We start from the raw sequence: 23,411 nt of genomic DNA, 5'->3' as shown, positions 1-23,411 counted from the left end.
ACTTTTTTTAAAGAGACCTATTTATTAAATATGATTGATTACCTGTACTGTTTAGATAAATTTATTTGTTTTTAATATTGTTGACCATTATTTAGTTTATAGTTTTTTTTTTTTGGTATTATTATTGATTGGCACACAACAGATAACTAATAATAAATTCTAAAAAAACCTTGTAATAAACTTTCATTCCTATCATAATACTCCCGATCGACCTCCAACAGTTAAGAACCACGACTGCGTTTGTTTATTTAACGATAATGAAAATAGTTGTTTATATCAAAGTCTAAAAGTGGCCACAGAAACAAATTATTTGAGCATCACTATAGATCACAAATTGAAATGGGAATTACATATAAACAAATCTGTTAAAAGATTAAAAGCTATATCTGGGAAACTATATTACTTAAGAAATACCATTCCCTGATCAGCACTCAAGCTAATTTATAAGTCATTGTTGAATCCTCGATGCGGTATGGGGTACAGCCTCTAAATCGATCATAAACCGGGTGGATAGCTTCCAAATAAGAACACTATCAAATAGCAGGTGTGCCTCAATTACAACATTAATTCCAAATTTCTCATAGCCTTTTCCTGTATAGATACAAAACCTTAAATTCGAAACAACTTTTAAAATTTAAAAAATATTACTTATCTGAATCGTTTAACCTTTTCAGGAGTATGGCCGTTCCAGAACGTCCATTTTTACAGTACATTAAGGAGTAGCCTATAATACTAAAAAATAACCTTAAGGAGTAAGAAAAAAATGTCTTTGAAATTTATTAATATTGATCAAACTTTATTTATATTACATAAAAATTATGGTTTAAGGCTAAAATTTAAAGTTAATTTGACTTTTATTGTGAAAATTAAAATTTGACTTTGGTATGGAAGACTTCGAAACATGGATATATACATAGTCCAATATTACATTCAACACATTCAAACGTGGTGTCTTTCCTCTTTTTAGGCTTCAAAGTGGTATTAGCACATACAAAGCATTTCCGTTGCACTTTCCTTTTCTGTCCGGTTGGAGTTGGTGTAGGCCGGGGGAAGTGACGAGCTGTCAGGCGCAGAGGGTGCTTGGCGCCGGCATTCGGTCCCAGTGGTCGTTGAACTGCTACTCTCTCTTCAGACGAGTGGTGAGTTTCGAGCAGCTGTCGTATTAGGTTGATTCTAAATTCCAGCAGTGATATTTTAGAATTGTTGTGCAGCTTGAACATATTGTATGAATTTAGAACATAAATATCTACAGTATGAAAAAATAATTTTCTGTACCACTTTTGTTTTTCTAGAAGATTCGTTGAAGGAAATCATCATGTCTGACTTATCAACAGATCCCATATTTTTATTATATTCTATTACAACTTTCGGTTTTTTTACAGTTTTTCCTTGTCTTGTTACACCTAGCATTTCGTGGCTATGGACAGTGTTTAGCATTGTTACCTCACGTCCATCACACAATCTTACTGTAATCATTTTTTCATTAGATCTAACTACAACTTCACCTCCCTTCATTTTTTTAGGGAGACATGGCATGTTTTTTCTAGTCATTCTTACTGTACCACATGCCCCTGTTTGCTTTTCATGCAATTGCTCAAATAACTGTGGACTGGATTACCAATTGTCGACATAGAGTATATGGTTTTTCTCTAAGTATGGTTGTATCAATGTCGAAACTACCTTTGCTGAAATGTTGGCATCATTATGTGCGGTAACATATTGGGTACTCTTACCTGTATACACAAGAAAGTCAAGGATTAAACCTTTTGTGCCAAATCGGCTTCTCTTAGGATGGTATAAACTGTCGAAAGGCTAGTTTTCCTTTCCATAACATTAGGCTCTCGTCAATCACAACATTTTGGCCGGGATAGAAACTGGAAGAAAACTTACGTCTCACTGTCTCAATTACGGTCCGTATCTTGTACAACTTGTCTCCGCCATTAACAATAGAATTGTCATCTAAATATAGCATGTGGAGAAGCAAAATAAATCTGTTCTGGGTAAAAATATTTGAAGAGATAGATGTTTGTAATAGCAGAATCTTTAGTCCAATATTGTTTTAAACTATTTTTTTTACATGTGGCATTAGGTGAATTACTCCAAATAAACAATATATTTCTTCAGGATTTGTATCCGTCCAACGGTTCAATTTAGAAAATTCAGACATGTCGCCATTTCCGGTAACTGTTTGCTGATAGTATTTGTTTGTTTCACAAGATATGTGCGACAACAAGTCCCAATCAAGTATGTAATGAAAAAAATCAATTTCATTACCTCTAAATCCATCTAAATCAATACTTAGGCCTGTCATAGAATTATCAAAATTGTAGTTTGTTGGCTGAAAATCATCATCATTGTGTCTTTATTCACAAGTTTAACAAAAAACAGCGTTAGTTGTCGAAAGGGAATCATTAGACTGTGAACTTGTATTATGAGAAGTAATATTATCATCAACTGACATTTCGACATCTTCAGGAGGTGAACTAAGTTGAAATGAGTCAAACTCACCATCAGAATCATCAGAAAATTCCTCATCTGACTGTAGAACTTTATTTTCGTCACTTGTTAGTTGGTCACCTTCACTAATGTCATAAACACAGTTTCTTATTTCTTCACTCCTGAGTAGCCTATCAGGGTCCATTTTTCTGAGTAATAAATAAATGTAGATTCAACTAACTAGAGTATAAATAACTGTAACTATATATAACTGACACTAAAAACAAATTATTACATTATAACTAACTAAAACACAACAAAAGAACAACTTCTCACACTACTTGACAGACAACTAGTTCAATGTAGTGACGGACGACTGTCATTGTAAATATAGACGATATTGGCGCCAAGCATTTACGCGCCAAGTCAGGTGATCGATCAACAAGACAACTGTTGCTGCTAACCAGCTGTTGCGAGGGAAACTTGGCAAATGCGCGCGCAGTGTCTATTTAGCGTCTTAGTTCATATACAGCTGTCTAAAAATCGATCCCAAACGTTCACTCTATATATCCCAATAAGACTTGTAACAATAATCTAATTGTTATTATAGTGATATTTGATGTTTAGAAGACTATAGGCTATATTACATTTATTTATTCTTAGTACGTTCTGGAACGACCATACTCAATTTAATTTACACTATACACCATAGGCCGTTCCAGAACGGCCATACTCATTTTGTAATATTTTATATTACTCTCTAAAGGGTTAAAACAGAAAACGTAAAAACATGCTATACATTAAGAAAATTAGATAAATATAAACTGCCAAGATTTTGTAATACTTATGGAAAAATTCACTGTTTCATTATTCTAAAAATATTTAATCAAAGCCCTATAAAACTGGTAATATTTTTAACATTTTTACTTTGCTACACTTATATATTTGATTGGCTGCTTGAAATGGGAAATGATGAATAGGCTAGTAAAATTTTAGGTTTGGAAAAATAGATTATATTGTAGTTTTCATAAAACTGTAGCTTTGAATAGCGTTTTATCTTATACATTGATGATGGATTTATATTTGAACAGAATAAAGTGTAAGTGTGCGTGTGTGCTACACACGCGCATGTAGCAGTTATGTTTGTTAACATATTGTGTTGATATATTGTAAAAAATGTTAATAAAATTTGTTGTAGATTACCGTGGACCTAGCATATGTTGATAATATATATTTGGTGTTGTATATTCCATTAGTAATGGCTGCAAGCACCGGTGCTAAAAGCGTCTTCAACGTTTTTCTTTTTGAAAATTAGAAAGCCTTTATATTAGATGGCAACGCAATGATAAGTTATCTATAATTTGTTGGGGTTCAAAATTGTGAATGTTTATTGTAAATAAATTTCTTGATTCTTTATTTCTTTCAGTGCAGCATGTGCTTGTCGACTGTTGTCACTATTCAGGGCACAGACGAATCACGAATCTGCTAGTGTCGTTAAAAGAATTATATCTGAAGACGACTCAGTGATATAGAGACTTCTTTTTTTTTTTAAAGAGACCTCTTTATTAAATATGATTACCTGTATTGTTTAACCCTTTTAACCCCGACGTCCGTACTATACGGACGTCGTAAAAATGGCGTCAACTCCCGACGTCCGTATAGTGCGGACGTGCACTTTTTATTACTTTACTGGCCACCTATTTCACCAAATGCTTTGAAATTTCACAGACTTGTGCACAAAGATATTTTGCATCGAAATATATTAGTTTGTAATGGTTTGACTTCGTATTTTGTCAGTCTGTGACTGAGCAATTGCAGTTCGTCTCGACTGACTGCTCATGCTTGTTGCAGACAGCTGTATATCACGTGGTTGTGAATATTCCGTTTTCTTCACAGTTTTAGGTTAAAGCAGTATAAAGTACGGCAGTTAAAGTTTAGTTTATTATTTGTTTTATTTCAAAATGAGTACAAGACATCGTTCAAAGTCTCCCGTAAGTGAAAATACAATAATTAGTAACCTAGTTGCAAATGGTGTGGATGTGATTAGTGACGACGATTTGAGTGATGGATATCTTGAAAATTTACATTTTGTAGTGATGTAAATATGGTTTTAAAACTTTTTTAAAATTTAGATTATGAACATTTTTAGTTATTTTGTCAGAAATAACTTTGGTTTTATGTTTATTTTAAGTACTGTGAATTTCAAAGGTCTTGTTACATTGCCTTGCCCAGAAATGGCAAAAAGAAAAATTTTACACGGCTTTACAAAAATTGATGTTACTCCACTTGTAAATAAGGTACGCCTATAATTTTTGTTTCCTTTTATTAAGGATTAAATATATCATAAAGTAAATGGGTATTTTTGTGTCAAATATTTTTTTATCTATATGGTTTCCATGATCAAACTTGAAATTTTTTCATTTTTATTTATTTTTTATATATGTATATGCATTTAAAAAAAATTACTTTCAAAATAATAATTTTATTTGTATATTTCTGTAAGCTACATGTATAAAGAAGTAAAACAAAAACAGAATTACCTAAATATCTTAAAAAATAACTGAGTTATGAATTTTTTACAAAACCCTTACATTTTGTCTGAAAATGGCTTGGGATTTCTGGCACATCACTTGATTTAATGGCCGGGGTTAAAAGGGTTAAATAAATTTATTTGTTGTTAATGTTGTTGACCATTATTTAGTTTATAGTTTTTTTTTTTTAATTATTGATTGTTATTTTTTTATGAAGTAAGTTGAATGAGTTTCAGCCATTTTATGAAAGAAATTGTCTAATAAATTGTTGAGTTAGAGTTAATTTTTTATATTGTTATTTAGTTGTATTAGAATGATTATTATAAATCTACTATCTCTATCGAGTAGACCCCTGTACGGCCCCTTCGATATAATAAAATAAATTATTAGTACAGTCTTTAGTGAGTTGTTTACATGCTTGTCTTGTCTTATAGTATGTATGAGTATACTACGTTTATATGACATTGACACTACCGAGAAGCGAGTGAGTGTCGGTATTCCTAAGGCGCTGATGTACATGTAGCAAACATGTTCATTTAGTCATGTCGGACAATGTTGTGGTTGTTGCACATGTGGTGATAAGTGGTGCAGAGAAGGGTCTATAAGTAAGAGTTTGGTAATACATGTTTTGCTAATACAATTGTACAACTGTTGTGACTGTTGCACATTTGGTGATAAGTGGTGCAGAGAAGGGTCTATAAGTAAGAGTTTGGTAATACATGTTTTGCTAGTACAATTGTACAACTTTCGTGACTGTTGCACATTTGGTGATAAGTGGTGCAAAGAAATTGAAAAGAATACAAGCAACAAGAGTGGAGAGGGAAATTATTTGCAAATTTGGGAGTACATCAGAACGAATTTTTCAATAAATTAATTAGTGAAGTTGTAATGGTATAGCAGCAGCGGGGATACCCTACTAGTTAATTATAAAATTATATATGAAATCAAAATCAAATTATTTGAAATTTAGAATACATTGCAACTTTGTGGTCCCATTGTAGTACTTATGTTTCAAATCTTCTATTTAAAGTTTATAGGATGATACTAAATTACTAAGCCATAAACGAAAAGAATATCCGGATTACAATTTTTTATGTATTCCTATTTGGACATTCGTAACAACCGTAAACATACTGTATTGCATGTTGTGTTATGGTTTTCATTGTATTTAAATTTATGTTTTTACAACTAGGTGCTCCATGCAGAATTCCTATCTGTACCTACAACACTAAGACTGGTTTATCATGTACATGTAGGTGCATTCATGGTTACTCATTGTTCTCATGAAGCTGAGCCATGGAAAGTGGTGTGTATTACATTTGCATAATTATTTAGTAATGTTAATTTTTGGAATTTTTCTGTTTTCAGTTACCGAGCTCAGAAGAAGAGTGGAGAAATGTTGCAAAAGATGAAGTTCAATGGAATTATCCACAATGCATTGAAGCTTATGACGGAAAACACATCATTCATTGTCCAAAAATCAATTGTAGCAATTTTTCCTGGGCCTTAGGGAACTGAGGTAGAGCCGCCTCGCAAGATACGGTTTAGGAGATACTCAATGGCATGTCTGGTTAAGCGGCCTGCACTACTTAACATTATGCACTGGTGAAAAGCTATGGAAACTCAACATTGTTAAGACAATTAAACAATAGGTCGTGTACCAGAGAATCACAGTGATCTGGACAAAAATCATTGTCTCTGCGATTCAGAAACTGAAATGATTTCAAAACAGAGAGGAAAGAAAGAAACTTAAAAATAGAAAGAAAAAAGAGTATCCAGACCAAAGTAGATCACAGATCTAAAGTGCCAGTGAGAAATTTGAAGCCGTCCTCATCCAGGTCTTCTTAGTTGTCTCTTCTTGATAGGGACACGGTTTAGGTCTTCTGCAATTATGGACGGAATTCCAAACTTTACAATGAACATTCTGTCCTGAAAATAAACAAAGAAAATAATGCCTAAGAAAACCTAGGGACCTTAAGCACTCGCTCAGTAATGCCGGACATTCAAATATTACGCTCAGCTGTTTCGTCAGCTTCATCACATTTCCTGCCATTGTTTCCTGAACGGAATACCTATTCTATTCAGGTGGCTTTGGAATATACAATGACTTGTAATAAAACCAGTCATATTACGGATTTCCGTTATACTCATTCTAATGGCAACTACTGCAATGTTCTGTAACGCTTAACGATGGAGGCAAAAATTTTGCTTTATACAACCCGGTTAAGGAGGTTACATTTACTTTATCTTAACAAAAGGTAAGTTTCATAACAATTCATTGTACCAAGGTTTGTTGATTGTTCGCTTCTTGTGATCGTCACTTACTCCCGAAATGTTATAGAAGGCAAGGACGGATTGTACAGGAAGGTTGTCTATTGACTCAGTCTTATGTCAGTATACAATCATTCGGATCTCACATTCCTTCTTATCAGATCTAACTGGTTAGGAAATAGTTAAAGTTCGGATGATTGTAGAATCCCAACGGTCGTCAGTGGTAATTGGGTTCGGGTTCCCTACTGGCTTTGGTTAAGAACAATGTTCGTTCGGATGATTGTGGGATCACAACGGTCATCAGTGGAAATGTTGAATCGGGTTTCCAAATGGCGTTGGATATGAAGCAAGTAAATTCTGATCATTGTGAAATACCAACAGTCGTCATTGAAAATTTGGATTGGTTTCCCAACTGGCGTTGGTTAGGAACCATGATAGTTCGGAATGATGTGGATTCTCAAAGGTCGTCAGTGGTAATATATGACCTGTTTCGCTACTGGCATCGGTTAGGAAATGTGTAGTTCAAGTTCGGATCAACCCTAGATTACTGAAGTCAAATTATTGTCACGGAATTACTTATGTATCATCAATTTGACTACTCTCCATTTTTTTTATTTTTTTATTTTTATTTATTTTTTTTGTTTTTTAATAGTAATTTAAATTTAGTGATAAATTGTACTGTGTCGACTCCGTATCGGACACACTCGCCTCTCTCACGGTTTCCTCATGAGTCGTGGTGATCCACCGCAGTGTGCGGAGTGTAACATGGAGTTAAACGTCAGCCACGTGTTGATAGACTGCCGCCTCTACGCCGGGCAGAGGAGAGCACATCGCTTTGGGCAGAGGGTAGATGAGTTGCTTGGTGACAAAGAAGATGTTTTAACAAAGCTCTTTGGTTTTCTGGAGAGCACCAAATTAATGTCCAGAATATGAGTCCTATAGTACCTGATTAGTTTTAGTAAACGTGTTTTAACCGCTAGTTTTAGGCAAGGGTGAGCCCTGTTAAAGTTCACCCCTGAGTTATTTAGTTTTAAGGCTCTTAACTAGCACCGCCTAAGTGCAATCTTTTAAATTTTGTTAGAAAATTTCTATGTTTTAATCAAGGGTAAGCCCCTTTACAGTTAGAAATTTCTGTGAGGTAAGAGACACCACTATCTTAATATGTAGGTGTCACGTAAGGTAACGGGCATTGATGACCAACGTGTCTTTTGCCTTATTTCTATTTATTTGTTATTAGTGAGGGTGGGTCCCTTTACAGTACCTTCACTAACTTACCTGGTTTTAGCATTAGATATTTGTTATATTTATTATCGTTATTATTTATCTGACATATTTTAACTATTGGGCCCCTTTACAGCCTCTCCGCTATTTAGTTATTTAGTTTTAGTCCTCTGTTCACTGCTGTTGTTTTTGTCATTGTCAATGTGATAATTTTCCTTGACACAGCGATCCGCTGTCTATTCCTTGCACTGATAACGTGACACCATATTTTAAAGTGTAGGTGTCTGTTAACCCTACGGGCATTGATAACCTCCGTGTTTTATGCCCTTAAAAAAAATTAGTGATAATTATGATAATGTCCTAACAACCTCTAATCTACAAGAAAATTTTTTTATTTCTTCTAAAACTCATTTGTAGAATAATAAAGAATACAATAATGATGAGTTGAACTGAAGTGTAAGGGTTAAAAAAAACCAAAAATCAAGTAAAACGCATTTATTACAAACAAACTAGATAAATAGTCAATTCATGAGTTATAAAATAGTTGCTATGTAAAATAAAACAGTATTTCTATTGTCTAATTGATTTGGTGGATAAAAGAAAATATACATTTTTTGTCCTGTAGCAGGCACTTTTAGTTGTCACACTCTAGACTGCACATGGCTCGATGTTGTCCACATATTGCGTGATTACAGTGCACACAGTAGCTTGTCGTCATCCTTCTTATGGCTGGTGGACAGTAAAAGCACATTTTTCTGAATCCTGCTTGCCTTTGAGCGTCTGGGGTAGTTGGAATGCCAAGCGCCTCACATATGAGTGATGTAGTTTGTCTCCTCATGTTGGGTGTCTCAAGACGTGCTCGCATCTGCGGCTCTGTCAACTCCTTACACAACTGCTTCATAAAGGCCTTCCTTTTGTAAAGGCTTGTTACCAAGTCTAATATTGTTCATGCAGTAAATCACATAAGAATTTACAAACGCAATATTCAACATTGCAAAAAATACGCACAGAGGTCAACATCGAGTTTTCCGGCTGCATGACATGTCTCCACACATCTTGTCTAGAGTATCCACAGCCCCTTTGGTCGCGTTGTAAGTGTGAATTATCTCTGGTTTGTTAGTGTTGTTGTTTAGTGCTGTTCCAGAGTGCATAGTGGATAAAAGCACTACCACTTTATTTCTCTTTGGCTTGAATGATACAATTGTTTTCTCCCTGTCGAAGAGAAACATTGATGACAGGATAGGTGGGACACCTTTCCTATTTAAACGAATGGTGCCCACAGTTGTCAAATTGTAGGGATCGTTTAAAAGTTCATCTGCTAGCTTTACGTTCGTGAACCAATTTGTCTGTGGTCACACTTCGATTTGATCCATGGATGCTTTTGGTCACTTTCTTTACAAAATAATCTGCTACAGGTTGTCCTCCGGTTGGCGTTTCCTTCCCCACATAAGGTTCTCCATCAACCATATAGTTTGTTGTTGTATCACAGCAAAGCACAATCTAACCCATATTTTGTGGGTTTGTTACGTATGTACATCCTAAAAGGGCAATTTCCCCTAAAGGCCAGTAGTTGCTCATCAACAGTAACATAATTGCCTGGTCTATACTTTGATTTACAATTAAATGTGAAAGATTCCCATAACTCTCTGATCGGTGCGAAAGGGTCTATCCTTTTCCACTCATAACGTGTTGTTTTGTTGTCAAATCGAAGACAAAGCAGAATAAATTCAAATCGATCACTAGTCATTACACATTTGTAGTGAGAACCACTCCATTCACTGTCGAACATCTCCCTTACAGCTAGGTGGTAGTCTTTACTCCGTGCTGAATTTACCAAAAGTCCAATAAAAGCTTTCGGCTCTTGAAGGTCTAATGGTTGTAGTGTGTTCATTGTATTCTTTGAATAGAAATTTCTGAGACGAATCATTTTATTATTGTTGTTTGCAACAATACTGTTGAGCATTGTTTCATCAAACATATGAAGGAATCATGATAGGGGTCGGAGTGATTCTCTCGCAGCTCCCACAACATCCCTCTTTGTAACCACCATGTTTCTTCTCGGGGTACGCACATTGATGGGCCCAGGGCGTGTGTTCCATAAATGATTTTTTTAGGACGAATGAATCAAGATTGTGGGATCCAGAGACGTGTATCAGATGCAGGCCCAGGTGTGACTATCGGGTTCATTAGCTGCATGATCAGCAATAGGTGGTGGGACAACATGAGGTGGTGGGTCGGCATCAAGTGGAGGGTCAGCATTAGGTGGAGGGTCGGCATCAGGTGGAGGTTCGGCATCAAGTGGTGGGTCGGCATTTAGGGGAGCAGACCACTTTTAATATCCCTATACCTTACTATGTTAACATAAGTACATGTTTCTCAAGAACTAATAAACATATTAGTCTGAAATTTAGTAGACATTTAGAATACACCCTTACACAAGTTGTGATATTTGGATTTTTTAATATCTTTCTTATTTTTTGTAATATAAAGTTTTTTTATAAAGTTCAACAGTTGTTCAAAAAAAATAAATACAAACAAATTAATATAAAAAAACTAATCAGTATTTTTTTAAATCTACATATCCCAGGGTGTATAAAGATGTATTCTAAATATTTGCCAAATTTCAGACCTGTACCTTTAGTAGTTCCTGAGAAAAATGTACCTTAGTGATTAAAAATGCAACTTTCGGAAAACGAAGGATAAAGTTGTAGTAAGGTAAACATACTTTCTAATAATATCCTGCAGAGTAGGATGGGTTGTATGGATCTTCATTCTGCTCAAATTCATCTTATAGTCTCCTCCTTTGCTTATTCAATGGAATATTAATGGTTTAAGAAGTCATTTAGAGGATTTAATATTACTTATAAATACAAAAAGGCCCAAAATAATCTGTATTCAAGAAACCAAATTAGCTCCTCACATACCACTTAAAATCAATGGTTATGACACTTTTCGATTAGATCACCAGCAAGAAATAGCCTGTGGCGGTGTTGCGATTCTTGTTTGAGCAATTTGTTTCTTGTACAAGCAATTACAATAACAATAAATATTCCTATTAAAATAACAATCTGCTTTATATACATCCCACCTCTACCTTACGCCCTGGTCCTTTACGATCTGCGTGATCTAATCAATCAGCTTCCCTCTCCGTTCTTGATTGTTGGCGATTTCAACGCACATCATCGTTCCTGGGGTTCCAGTCATTGTAGTCCGAGGGGTAACATGCTTTTGGGATTGTGGGATGAGGTGCAAACGGTCGTACTCAATGACGGGTCGGCCACCTACATGTGTCCTAGGACCGGCGTGTGGTCGGCAATCGATTTGTCGATATACAGTCCGTGTTTGGGAACCAGGGTCCCCTGGTCCGTTCTTCCCGACCTGTCAGGGAGTGACCATGCGTCCATTACCATAGCCTTTCAATCGCTTCCTTCTGCAATCGACAGGCCTCCAAGGTGGAAAATTCAGAAAGCGGATTGGAATGAATTTAGAAATAGCTTAAACCCTCTAACCATTAATACTCAAAATACTGACATTGAAATAGTAACTGCATCATTTACATCAGCTCTTATTTCAGCGGCCGAATTGAGCATTCCCAAGTCCTCAGGGAAACAAAGTCGTCACGCAGTTCCGTGGAAGGCTCTAAAAGACCGTAGAAAATGTCTCAAGGTATTTAACAGACGTCCTATGGCACAAAATCTTGAAAATTACAGAAGATCGAGAGCAAAGGCAAGGCAAGTTTTTCAGGTTGAGTCGGCGACAGTCCTGGTTAGACTATATTGATAAAATAAAGAGAACTACTCCTACGTCTGATCTTTGGAAAAAACTACGTTCAGTTTGCAGCAGGCCCTCTCCGCCTTCCATAATTGGTCTAGAACGTCGCGGTGATATAGTGACAGATCCTCAAACAGTTGCAAACTTGTTTTCGGCTCACTTTGAGCAAGTTTCCAAGACGTCGTCGTATTGCCTCGACTTTCAACATTTTAAAGCTGCTCAGGAAAGGTTGCCTATTAATTTAAATCGAAATAACGACTCCCCTTTAAACCTTCCCTTCACCATAAATGAACTCGATTTGTCCCTCAAGGCCACATCAAACTCCGCACCAGGTCCTGACAATATACATTATGCCATGTTGCGGAACCTGACGGAGGAAATTAAGAAAGACCTTTTAACGTTATATAACAGAATTTATTTAGAAAATGTATTTCCTACATCTTGGCGTCGTTCACATATTATCGCTCTACATAAACCGGGCCAGGATAGAGCGTCTCCAAGTAGCTATCGGCCTATATCCCTTACTAGTTGCCTCTGCAAAGTCCTTGAAAGAATGGTCAATAGAAGGCTTGTGTGGTATTTGGAAAAAAACAATCTTCTGGCGACTGCTCAGTGTGGATTTCGGCAGGGCAGGTCTACTGCTGACCATCTGTTGTGTTTGGAGACGTTCATCCTAAACTCTTTTATTCAAGGAAAACACTTAGCTGCTGTTTTCTTTGACCTGTCGAAAGCCTATGACACTGCATGGAGGAGGGGTATTGTAAATAAATTAATATCTTGGGGTGTTGGTGGTCACATGGTGGCATTCATAAATGGCTTTTTGTCTGACAGAACCATCCAAGTAAGACTCGGGAAAACTTTCTGATCCTCTTATTCAAGAAAATGGAATCCCGCAAGGAAGTGTGTTAAGCTGCACTCTGTTTACCATTGCAATAAATGAAATTGCATCGTACGTTATACCTCCTGTACGCTGTTCTTTATTCGTAGACGATTTTGCTATTTTCATATCGGCAAAGAAACTATCTACATCAGAAAGAGTTTTGCAGTTGACTATAAACCGGCTTGAACAGTGGTGTAGAGTAACGGGGTTTTCTTTTTCCCCATCGAAAACTAAGTGCATGGACTTTTCTAGGCTCCAAACCATGGAGAAGCCAACACTAGCTTTGATGGGACAGAGAATACCAAACGTCGAGGAAATAAAATTTCTGGGTCTCACGTTTGATACCCGGCTAACTTGGGTGCCTCACCTGAGAGACCTAAAAAATCGATGCATGAAACGCTTGAACATACTTAGAGCTCTTAGCGGAACAAAATGGGGGGCTGACAGGACATGCATTCTCAGATTTTACAAAGCCACCATCCGTTCCTGTTTAGACTATGGATGTCAAGCATATGGGTCCGCAAGACCCAGTGCTCTAAAAATGCTTGACCCTGTCCATAATTCTGCTTTAAGACTGGCCACTGGAGCTTTTCGATCTTCTCCTGTTAAAAGTCTTCTTGCAGAAACGGGAGAACCTCCTCTTTCGCATAGACGGCAACAACCGTCCCTAAACTATGTTCACGCTCTTTCAGGGAAGCCAGACAACCCTGCATTTGAACCGGTCCTGCGAAATCCGCTCCAAAATTCTTTCCTTGCGAAACCAAATCATCTTTCACCCTTAGGCGTTAGGGCCAAATCCTACGCTTATGAAATAGGCCTAAACGATTACTAGTTTAAAGTCGTCCATCAATGTGATATCCCACCCTGGAGCGTCTCAATGCCAAAAATTATTTTAAATCTCTAGGTTTAAAACAAGTCTCCACTCCAGAAACAGTCTACCAACAAGAATTCCGTCAAATACTAGGCAGCCTCGCACCTTGCGATGTTGTCTATACTGACGGGTCAAAGGAACGTTGTAGAACTGGATGTGCTTTCGTCACTGGGGTTAGACGATACGGGTTTCGTCTCTCCAACGACTCTTCCATTTTCACGGCCGAATTAACAGCCATCAAAAAGGCCCTAAATATAACGTGTGCCATGACAAATAAATTGGTTATCTGCAGCGACTCCCTTAGTGGTATACAAGCCATCAGCGATATGTATTCTAAACACATAATCATCCGCGAAATATGGCACTCTTTGTCTTCCCTTCAGTCCGAAGGTGTTGCTGTCTTTCTTGTCTGGGTACCTGGACACATTGGTGTATCCGGAAACGAGCTGGCAGATAGAGGAGCCAAAGAAGCATTGGAACTCCAGCCTTACACCGCACGGATGGTTTCTTTCTATATTATCCCGGTGGTGAAGGGCAAACTGAAAGCCAAATGGAATACCGAGTGGCAGCAGTCGTTAACAACAAGTTACGACGTATTAAAGACTGCGTTGGACTTTGGGAGACAGCGAACCGCCCGAGTCGTCGTGAGGAGGTTGTGTTGTGTCGCCTGCGTTTAGGCCACACGCTTCTCACACATGGCTTCCTCATGAGTAGAGGTGATCCTCCGGTCTGCGACACATGTGACACTGTCATCACAGTTGAACATATGCTTGTTGACTGCCCTCGCTACTCGGTACATAGGCGCAACTCGAATCTGCCGGCTTCGTTGAACGGTATTCTCTGTGATGACGAGACGGAAACTCAAATACTGTTGTGTTTTTCTGAATGCAACGTCGCTGATGAATAAAATATAGTATTATTTAAACTTATTTATTCCGATTATTAATATTTATAAATGTTATTATTTATTTGTGTATGACAGCTGCCAAATTAGCCCCTTTACAGCTTTCTTGGTGGCAGTAAAATTTGTTAAGTTTTTACAGTTTATTTATCTTTATCATGACAGCTGCCAAATTAGCCCCTTTACAGCTTTCTTGGTGGCAGTAAAATTTGTTAAGTTTTTACAGTTTATTTAATTAATGTTATGTACCTTGTTTTCATGTATGTTCTATTTATCTTTTTAGCCTCTATATGGGTTAAGACCACTCTACAGTCTTTCCCTTATTCCATTTATTGTTATTTAGTTTTAAGTAGTAGTTGAGTAAATTATTTACTCACCTCCTAGTCGTGATTACTATTTCTTTTTGTTGTATAGAATGTAATCTTTATTTACTTAATTGACACCACCAAATACGAGCAGGTGCCAATTCTTTCGTGAGGGCGATGATAATCGCAGCGTTTTTTGCCCCTTATATATAGATATAAAAAAAAATCGGGGCCATGGGTAGAGTTCCCGGCCGCTCACTGACATTTAGGCTGTTGGTGTCAGTTACAAGTCTTCTTCATCAACTGGGAATTTCGGGGCCATGGGTAGAGTTCCCGGCCGCTTACTGACATTTAGACTGTTGGTGTCAGTTACAAGTCTTCTTCGTCAACTGGAAATTTCGGGGCCATGGGTAGAGTTCCCGACCGCTCACTGACATTTAGGCTGTTGGTGTCAGTTACAAGTCTTCTTCATCAACTGGAAATTTCGGGGTCATGGGTAGAGTTCCCGGCCGCTCACTGACAATTAGACTGTTGGTGTCAGTTTGAATTCTTCATCAACTGGAAATTTCGGGGCCATGGGTAGAGTTCTTGGCCGCCCGATTTCCAAATGTACAAAATATTGAAAAAAATACCTTAGACCCGGAGATAACATGTGTAGGTGTAGTATATTTCTTGTGAACTGTCGTCGCTCTCCTCCAGTGGATGTTTCAAATACTTCAAATTTTATTTATGTGTCACGCTAACACTTTGAATTTTGAATGATACTCGTAGTTTGCTGAATGTTTAATAACCATAGTTACTAATTTCAACAATCACATAATAAACATGTTACATATGAATAGTTTACAACGTCTGTGGCTTGTTGTAGTGCTGTAACACCCTATATAGTTAAATTCGTATAAAATTATAAAGTTAAACCCCAAAACGTTGTTAATATTATTTGAAATTGAACCTCTGAGTGGAAGAACAGTATTATTCCAAAAAACTCATTTTTCGGGAAATCAATAAAAACTGTATACCTAAGAAATTTGATAAAAAACCCACAATTGAAAATGTGTAGATATTTGGACACTGAATATTGTCTCAAAATGGGAAAACGCACAAGTTTATAGTTTTTTATTATTTACTATATGTCATGGAATATTATCTTTTTTCCCTAAAAACAGTTTTTCATTAAAATAGGTATAAATAACAGCATATCATCGGCTTATTGAGCAAAGGTCGTAACTCCAAAATATAAAATTTTACAGTAGAAACAAAAAACTGTTTCCACAGCAACCAAGTTGCTTCTGAAAAATATTTTGTTGCATTTTATTAATTAGTTGTTTTACCGAATGAGTTGTTACAGTCCTTTTAAAAAAGTGTATTAAATTAATTATTTTATGGAGTTACGACTTTTACTTTTTAAAGTTCTATCCCATTATTGGAGTTAAGACTTTTTCTTATCACATGTGACTGTATTGGTTGGAATGGTGTGAAGATTTGGTTTCAACTTAATAATAACTCGATTATTATTTTTACAATTTATTAAGGTAAATAGCAATATAATATAACACTCATCAGGTAAAAAAAAATCAGAAAATCAACTTTTTGTTGTTATACATCCAAGGTAAAGTCTCTTCTTTTACATCCAAGGTAAGTTATCGTTAAAGGAGTGGTAGTCAATTGGAATGGTACTTTTCAAACTTTGCAAATCTTCGAACTTTTTTTGTATTTTTATTCTTTCCTTGTACAATTCTGGGATATCTTGTGTGGGTTGGATTGCACTCAGTGATCGAATCGGTAGATCACTCCAGTCATCCTTGAACCGAAGCTTGTACTTTATTCCTTGTGCATTATACTTGATTGCACGAAGGTCAGTGACACATGGATCTCCCACTCTTTTACCAGGCCTTATAGACTTAAAATATTTCAAAGATTCAAAATTCTTAAAAAATTTATGATCAAGATAAGTTACTGAGTAAGGTTTAGGGTTTTTGCGAGCTTTTTTATAGCAATTACATAATCAGCAGGGACATTGAAAGTTTCATTTTTTATTTGCCGCTCAATTTGGGAGTGGACTGAATCGGCCTCCATTTGGGTATGGCCTTTTTCTAAATATTTTTGCACAATAGTAATGTTTTAAATTTTTGCTAAATTGAAAAGAGCATTCGACAGGATGGCATTGCGGTTTTGGTTACAACAACCATCGCTATAGAGAATCAATGTTTCGTCTACAGGCATCTCACTACAATGCTTATCAACCATATCGCAGATGATAGAAGAAAATTCATTAGCTGACAATCCCCCTTCTGACTCATTCCATACATAGCAGAATACGTCTTTTGATTTTAAGTTAAAAAAAGTTAGATTATGGACTGCTAACTTCGTTTTATAGGATAAACTAGAAACATTTGACTTAGGGCACAGTAATACACTTTGTAAATCCATTGTAAACACCAAGTTTCTTTCACTTTCTTTATCATTCTCTTTTTCTTTCCGTGCTTCATCTTTCACGTATTGTACACTTCCTCCACAACGTTACCAGTACGATCTCCAACACATACATCACACTCATCTTTTTTGGGTCTAAACAAACTTAATTTTTTTCTGGAGAATGTGTTAAGAAAAACATTGGTGTTTTATGTTTTGTTCTTCTGACCATCTGCAGTACTCTCTGTATAAATCTTTTTTTGTTGACCAGTTAGGTTCTAAATATAACTTTGATGAACTCTTTCTGCAGAATGTGCCTCCATTTTGGGCAAGCTGTCAAAAAAAAACATTCAGTGCATTATTGGAGTCACTAAAGAGGCTTTTTCTCGTTTGTGAGATCTTTTTGTATTTACTTTTACGTGTGTTATAATGCTCCTCATCAATATCACCTCCATCCACCTGTTCATTGTTCACAGAACCTTCATCTTCTTCTGCGCTTGCTATCTTCCAGTTTTGAACAGATTTTTCAGATACTGATAGAGTGTTAACAAACATTGTTTTACAAACCCGTACTTTTCCAATTTTTGTCTCCAAAAAGTAAATAAAGGAATTTTCTCTTCTACTTGTTTCTCCTTTACGATCTCTTGCTCAGCTGGTAGGTTTGACCATAACAAATATGTTTAGATAAACTTTCTTCTCACCCCAATCCATTTTCCAAAATTTTTCAAAAATACACCTCTTCTTTTATCTTCTGATATTTTATCACAATGAATTTTTGAACTGTCTTTTCGATTGCACTTGCACCGACCTTTCCTCTTTTTCTCCTCTCTTGGAATTTTGTAATTCCATTTTCCATCTGTCTGTCTTTTTCCACAGTATGATTTACCTTTTTCTCTTGCAGATTTGTTTTTTGTTAACTTCCGTCTTCTTCATTTACATCTACTCGTTTTCGTCTTGTTTTTTTTTTTTTTTTGTTGAATCTGTGGATTATTTTCAATTATTGCATCATTGGTTGGGTCAAAAACGGGATCGTTGCTTTCATTGTTGGTTTCCATGAAAATCTCTTCTTCATGATCTATCAATGTATTATTTTCACCAGGTGTATCGGTATAGTTATTTGGCTCAAAATTGGGTTTAATGTTGTTACTTTTGGTATCAATCAAAGTTTCTTCTTCGTGATTTGTCAACACATTATTTTCAACAGACACATTGGTGTTGCTATTTCTGTAAAAATCAGGATCATTGTTATCACTGTTGGTGTCCATCAAAGCCTCTTCTTCATGATTTATTAACATTGTACTACACGTATCGGCGTAGTAATCATGATCGTTCAACAAGACACCACTTAAATTAAGGTCATTGTACATATCTAGGCCGATGTCTGAACTCATGCACTGTGTAATTTCATTTGTTGCTAAATAAAAATTAGAAATTGTGCCGTTTTCTTGCAATAAAACCACACTGTCAGCTTTAAGAGCACTACTTAAAGTTTCATCATGAATATTAATAGTTTGAATTTCATCAGATGTAGGATCACTAGTCAATGTTTCACTATTTATAACAGTTATAGTTTGAGTGTCCTCTTCATTGTCTAGTGCACTATCCAACATTAACATTATACTGTATCTTCATCTTTCAAAGCCATTATTAAATCTAAGTAATTCACAGAATTGTCACTGAAATAAACAAAAATGATCATTGTAGACCTTGTTGTCTCATTATTTATTTTGTAAAAAATTGCTAGTTTTCATTTAAAATAAATAATGGAATTAACATCCACATAATCAGCTGTTTTTATTTTGTTTTAAATAATGGAATATTATCTTAGTTTAGGTCAAGGGCATGCCTACTATTTTTACTTTTATATAATCTTGGTTTATATACTAGTCATTTAATAATGGTTGGCAAAGAATTAACACATTCACTGCGGATGACAAAATTACTGGTGGCAGAAAATGCGGGATTTTTTTTTTTTTTTACTTACCCAAAATGGAGTCAGGATAGCCGAAAGGGTTGTCCAAGGTATCCCGGAAGCTTCGTTGGCCGGAACGGTTGACGTCATGTCCGTGCCGAGTTTGCTCGTCATCCGCACCGGGTGCCGGTCACCGTGTTGTATGTGCTCGCTGCGCACTAGGTTTCGGCACAAACACTCGCGAATTACACGAATATAGTACATGAATGACACGTAGATAGTACATCAATTACACGTATATATTACATACTAGTTTGAAAAATATACAACATCAAAAACAGTTAACACTCCCCCCCTCTCAGAGTAAAAATTAGAAAAAAACTATATACATCCCCACCCACCGCCAAAGTCTAAAAACTACTTATTTGCCCTCGTGATACTTATCAAAGCAACCGAGTTCACACAGAGCTGGTTCGTCAGGGCACACTGCACAATAGTATACTGTTTCCTTACGCTTGCCTTCTTGGTAGCAAACGCGGCACCTCCGGGTAACTGACTTGCCGTTTCCTTTGCGCTTCATTGATTTGGAGAGACGATGCATGCTGTTGCGAGTCGGTGTGATGAGCAGTGGGGCTTCCTTTGGAGGGAGCAGGTCTTCAAGTACACGAACTCGGAAGTCATACAGGGACAGCCTATCTGAGTTGTACATGTTGTACAGATAAAAAGAATTTACAACAACAACCTGGAGAAAGTGCACAAAAATTTTCTTGTGCCATCGTAGGGTCTTGCGCTCACAGGGGTAATACGATACCATTTGGTCCAAGCGGTCAGTCCCCTTCATGTAAGAGTTGTAGTACATGATTGGTTTTGGCAGCGTTCGTTTTTGGTTTCTCCGGTTGGTGGTTTGGACCATCTCGTTGTCATATTGTGTGGAGATGTAGGTCACCGTCCGCTTATCCCTCCATTTTCCAATCATGACACTTTGGGCATAGTTTGCTATCGTTTTCACCTTTGCCCAATGCCTTTGCCTTCACCGCTGGAGGTGTATGGAGTCTGTCGATGCGTAGGGTGCCGGTAGTGTAGGTTGAATGACGTAAAAGTTTGGATGATAAGACAAAACTATTATAAAAATTATCCATGAACAGGGAATGGCCTTTCCCCAGGAAGTCCCTCATCAGCTTCATGACGACTTTGACGGTATGACCTTTGCCACTACAAGAGTCATGACTCCCCGTGTAAACATGGAAGCGCAGCATGAGTCCCTCGGGTTCATTCAGGGAATAAATTTTGATCCCATATTTGTGGCGCTTGCCCTTTACGTACTGGCGGAAGACCAGTCTGCCACGCCACAGTACCATCTCTTCGTCGATTGTCAGTTCACGGTCGGGATAATAGATCTGTCGCATCTTATTGTTGAAATATTCAACAATATTTTGAATTTTAAAAGACCGGTTGTTAGCAGGTTCAGGGTGATCAGGGGTATCAACTCTTGAATAATGCAGACATCTCAAAATGCCAAGAAATCGATCTCGAGACATGTACTCCTTGAACATAGGAAAGTTCAACAACCGATGAGTTTTCCAATAATCGTTCAATCGATTCAATCTGACGTTGCCAGTCAACAGTAGAAGGCCTAAGAATGTTCTTAGTTCGGCCAACACTAAGTCCTTCCATTTGGTTATGCGAGACGCGGGAGTAGTGGTGGGGCCACAAAATAGTTCCAGGGCATACAAGTTGGTTTGTCTAATAATATTCTCTAAAAACACGGTGTCAAGAAGGAGATTGAACCAGTCAATTGGTTTATTGTCACCTGGAATGGGAACGAGCAAGCCAGGTTGACCAGTAAACGGCAGGTCACGTAAACCAGCCATGTCGCTGGCCGTGTCAGCCCACTGGGGGTGGGGGATGCCGCCTTCACCGTCGCTAGAACTGTTCGAACTCGACTCATTGTCTTCATCAGATGAAAAATTATCGTCAATAACATTATCGTCTTCCTCCATTATGAGTACATACACTTACACAGTCAACAGACACTATAATCCACTCACACAATATCGCAAAGCATACACAACAAACGAAAATGGCGAACCGGGGACGAATCACACCAACTGACTCACCGAAACTGGCACACCTCGCTATGAGTGTTACAGCCTTCCCAGGCAACTGCTCAGCTCACACTGGGGCAATATGAAAGCAGCTGCTGTATGACGAGTTCGCTCGTCCACCGCCAGGCGCGCCAGGTTCGCATGACGAGCATGCTCGTCACCCGCAGTGAATGTGTTAAACAATTTAAATTCATGTATTAAATTATTTAGTTCTTTGCCAAACAATTTAAAGTTTTCTAGAACATTAAAGATTAAAAATTAATCCTCTTTGACTCATAACCCTATATGAAATTAACGAATTTTACGGAATTGTACCTGCTTGAGGTTAGGTTTATTGTGTTTAGGCTAGCCCCATTTGATGTTTCTTGTTATCTGTTTATTTTAAGTCAAGTAGATTAGTGACCTGCCGCTTCATAATCAAACTTAAATTACTAAAATCTCTTGCCATTGAATGGACTAACTAGGTACTACTGGAGTTAGGCCATCAATTTGTTTCAAAACACTAATAAGCAAAAGTCGTAACTCCTTCCTGGAATTAAATGATAAATTTATAGCTTTTAAAAAAGGCTGAGCTTAATTTTTAACTTAACAACAAGTTACAATGATCATTCTACAATGGAAAAACACTGCTGTACCCAGGGTATGGCAATTCCATACCCTGAGCTGTTCTATTATACTGGGCCACCACGCACCATCAAAGGCCCCCGTTATATCCATAAAAACTCCCAACACTATCTTCTCCTCCGTCTCCTCAATCTCTTCTCTCAGCCTTCTCAGCACATCTATTGTTCCCACTCCTTCTCTGTATCCATATTGTTCCAAGCTCAATTTCCCCTCCTCTCTTAATCTCTTCCCCAATCTGTTCCCTATCATTCTTTCCGTCACTTTGCCCAATACGGGCAGCAGCGTCACGGGTCTGTATGATCTCACCTCCGCTTCGTCTTTCCCTTCACCTTTTATGAACACTTTTAGATTTCCCCTCTTTCCAAGCATCCGGAAAGGTCTCTTGCCTCATCATCTTGTTCATAGCTCTTAGCACACACTCTTTTTATTATCTCGTATTCTCTCTTTATAATCTCACCTTTAATTCCATCTATACCTGGTGCTATTTTCTTCTTTATTCTTTTAACTGCTACATTTAACTCCTCCATCACAAATTCTCTTATCCTCTCCTTCACCATCCTCCTCATTATCTCCTCCTTATCTCCTCCTTAGTTCCTTTTGTCCTGTATCTGCCTCTTCATCATCTTCTGGAATTAACTTCTCCACCATATATTCCATTGTGTCTCTCACACCCTTCGTATATTCACAATCTTCCTTTTTCAAACTTATCAATTTCGTTGCCACTTTCTCTTTCTTCATGATGATTTTATACACCCTTCCCCATGGGTCTTCCTCCCCTTCTTCCACCATTTCTCCCATAGCTTCATCTTTTCCTTTCTAATTTCTTCTATATATTTATTCCTTTCCCTATTATACGTTTTTCTATCTTCTTCCAATCTCGTTCTTTGCTATATCCTTCTCCTTTTCCTTGTCTCACTCCTTCTTCTTCTGATCTCCTCCGTCCACCATTCCACCATCTTTTCTTTCCCAGTGCTTAACGGTATTGCCCTGTCACAAGCTCTTACAATCTCCTTTTGCATTATATTAACATATTCATTTACATCTTTCCCCTCCATAGTATTATCCATCAGGGATTCATTCATGTTTCTTAGATCTCTTGTCAGCATTCCCCATCTCGCCTTTCTTAAATTATATATTTTCGGCCTCATGTTATTTCCTTCTCTGTCTCCTT

The 23,411-nt window shown here is 37.1% G+C and overlaps 1 protein-coding gene across 1 annotated transcript; it reads right to left on the bottom strand.

The window, feature by feature from the left end:
* Positions 1-20,464: 20,464 nt before the first annotated feature.
* Positions 20,465-21,567, bottom strand: LOC124371522 (piggyBac transposable element-derived protein 4-like). Its single transcript, XM_046829875.1, has one exon. The coding sequence runs from the start codon at positions 21,509-21,511 to the stop codon at positions 20,465-20,467; it is 1,047 nt and encodes a 348-aa protein (XP_046685831.1). The 5' UTR covers positions 21,512-21,567.
* Between the last annotated feature and the right edge of the window lie 1,844 nt (positions 21,568-23,411).

This window comes from Homalodisca vitripennis, unplaced genomic scaffold (genome assembly GCF_021130785.1).
Source record: "Homalodisca vitripennis isolate AUS2020 unplaced genomic scaffold, UT_GWSS_2.1 ScUCBcl_1536;HRSCAF=5276, whole genome shotgun sequence".
Taxonomy (NCBI): domain Eukaryota; kingdom Metazoa; phylum Arthropoda; class Insecta; order Hemiptera; family Cicadellidae; genus Homalodisca; species Homalodisca vitripennis.
This window is presented reverse-complemented; position numbering and strand designations above follow the sequence as displayed.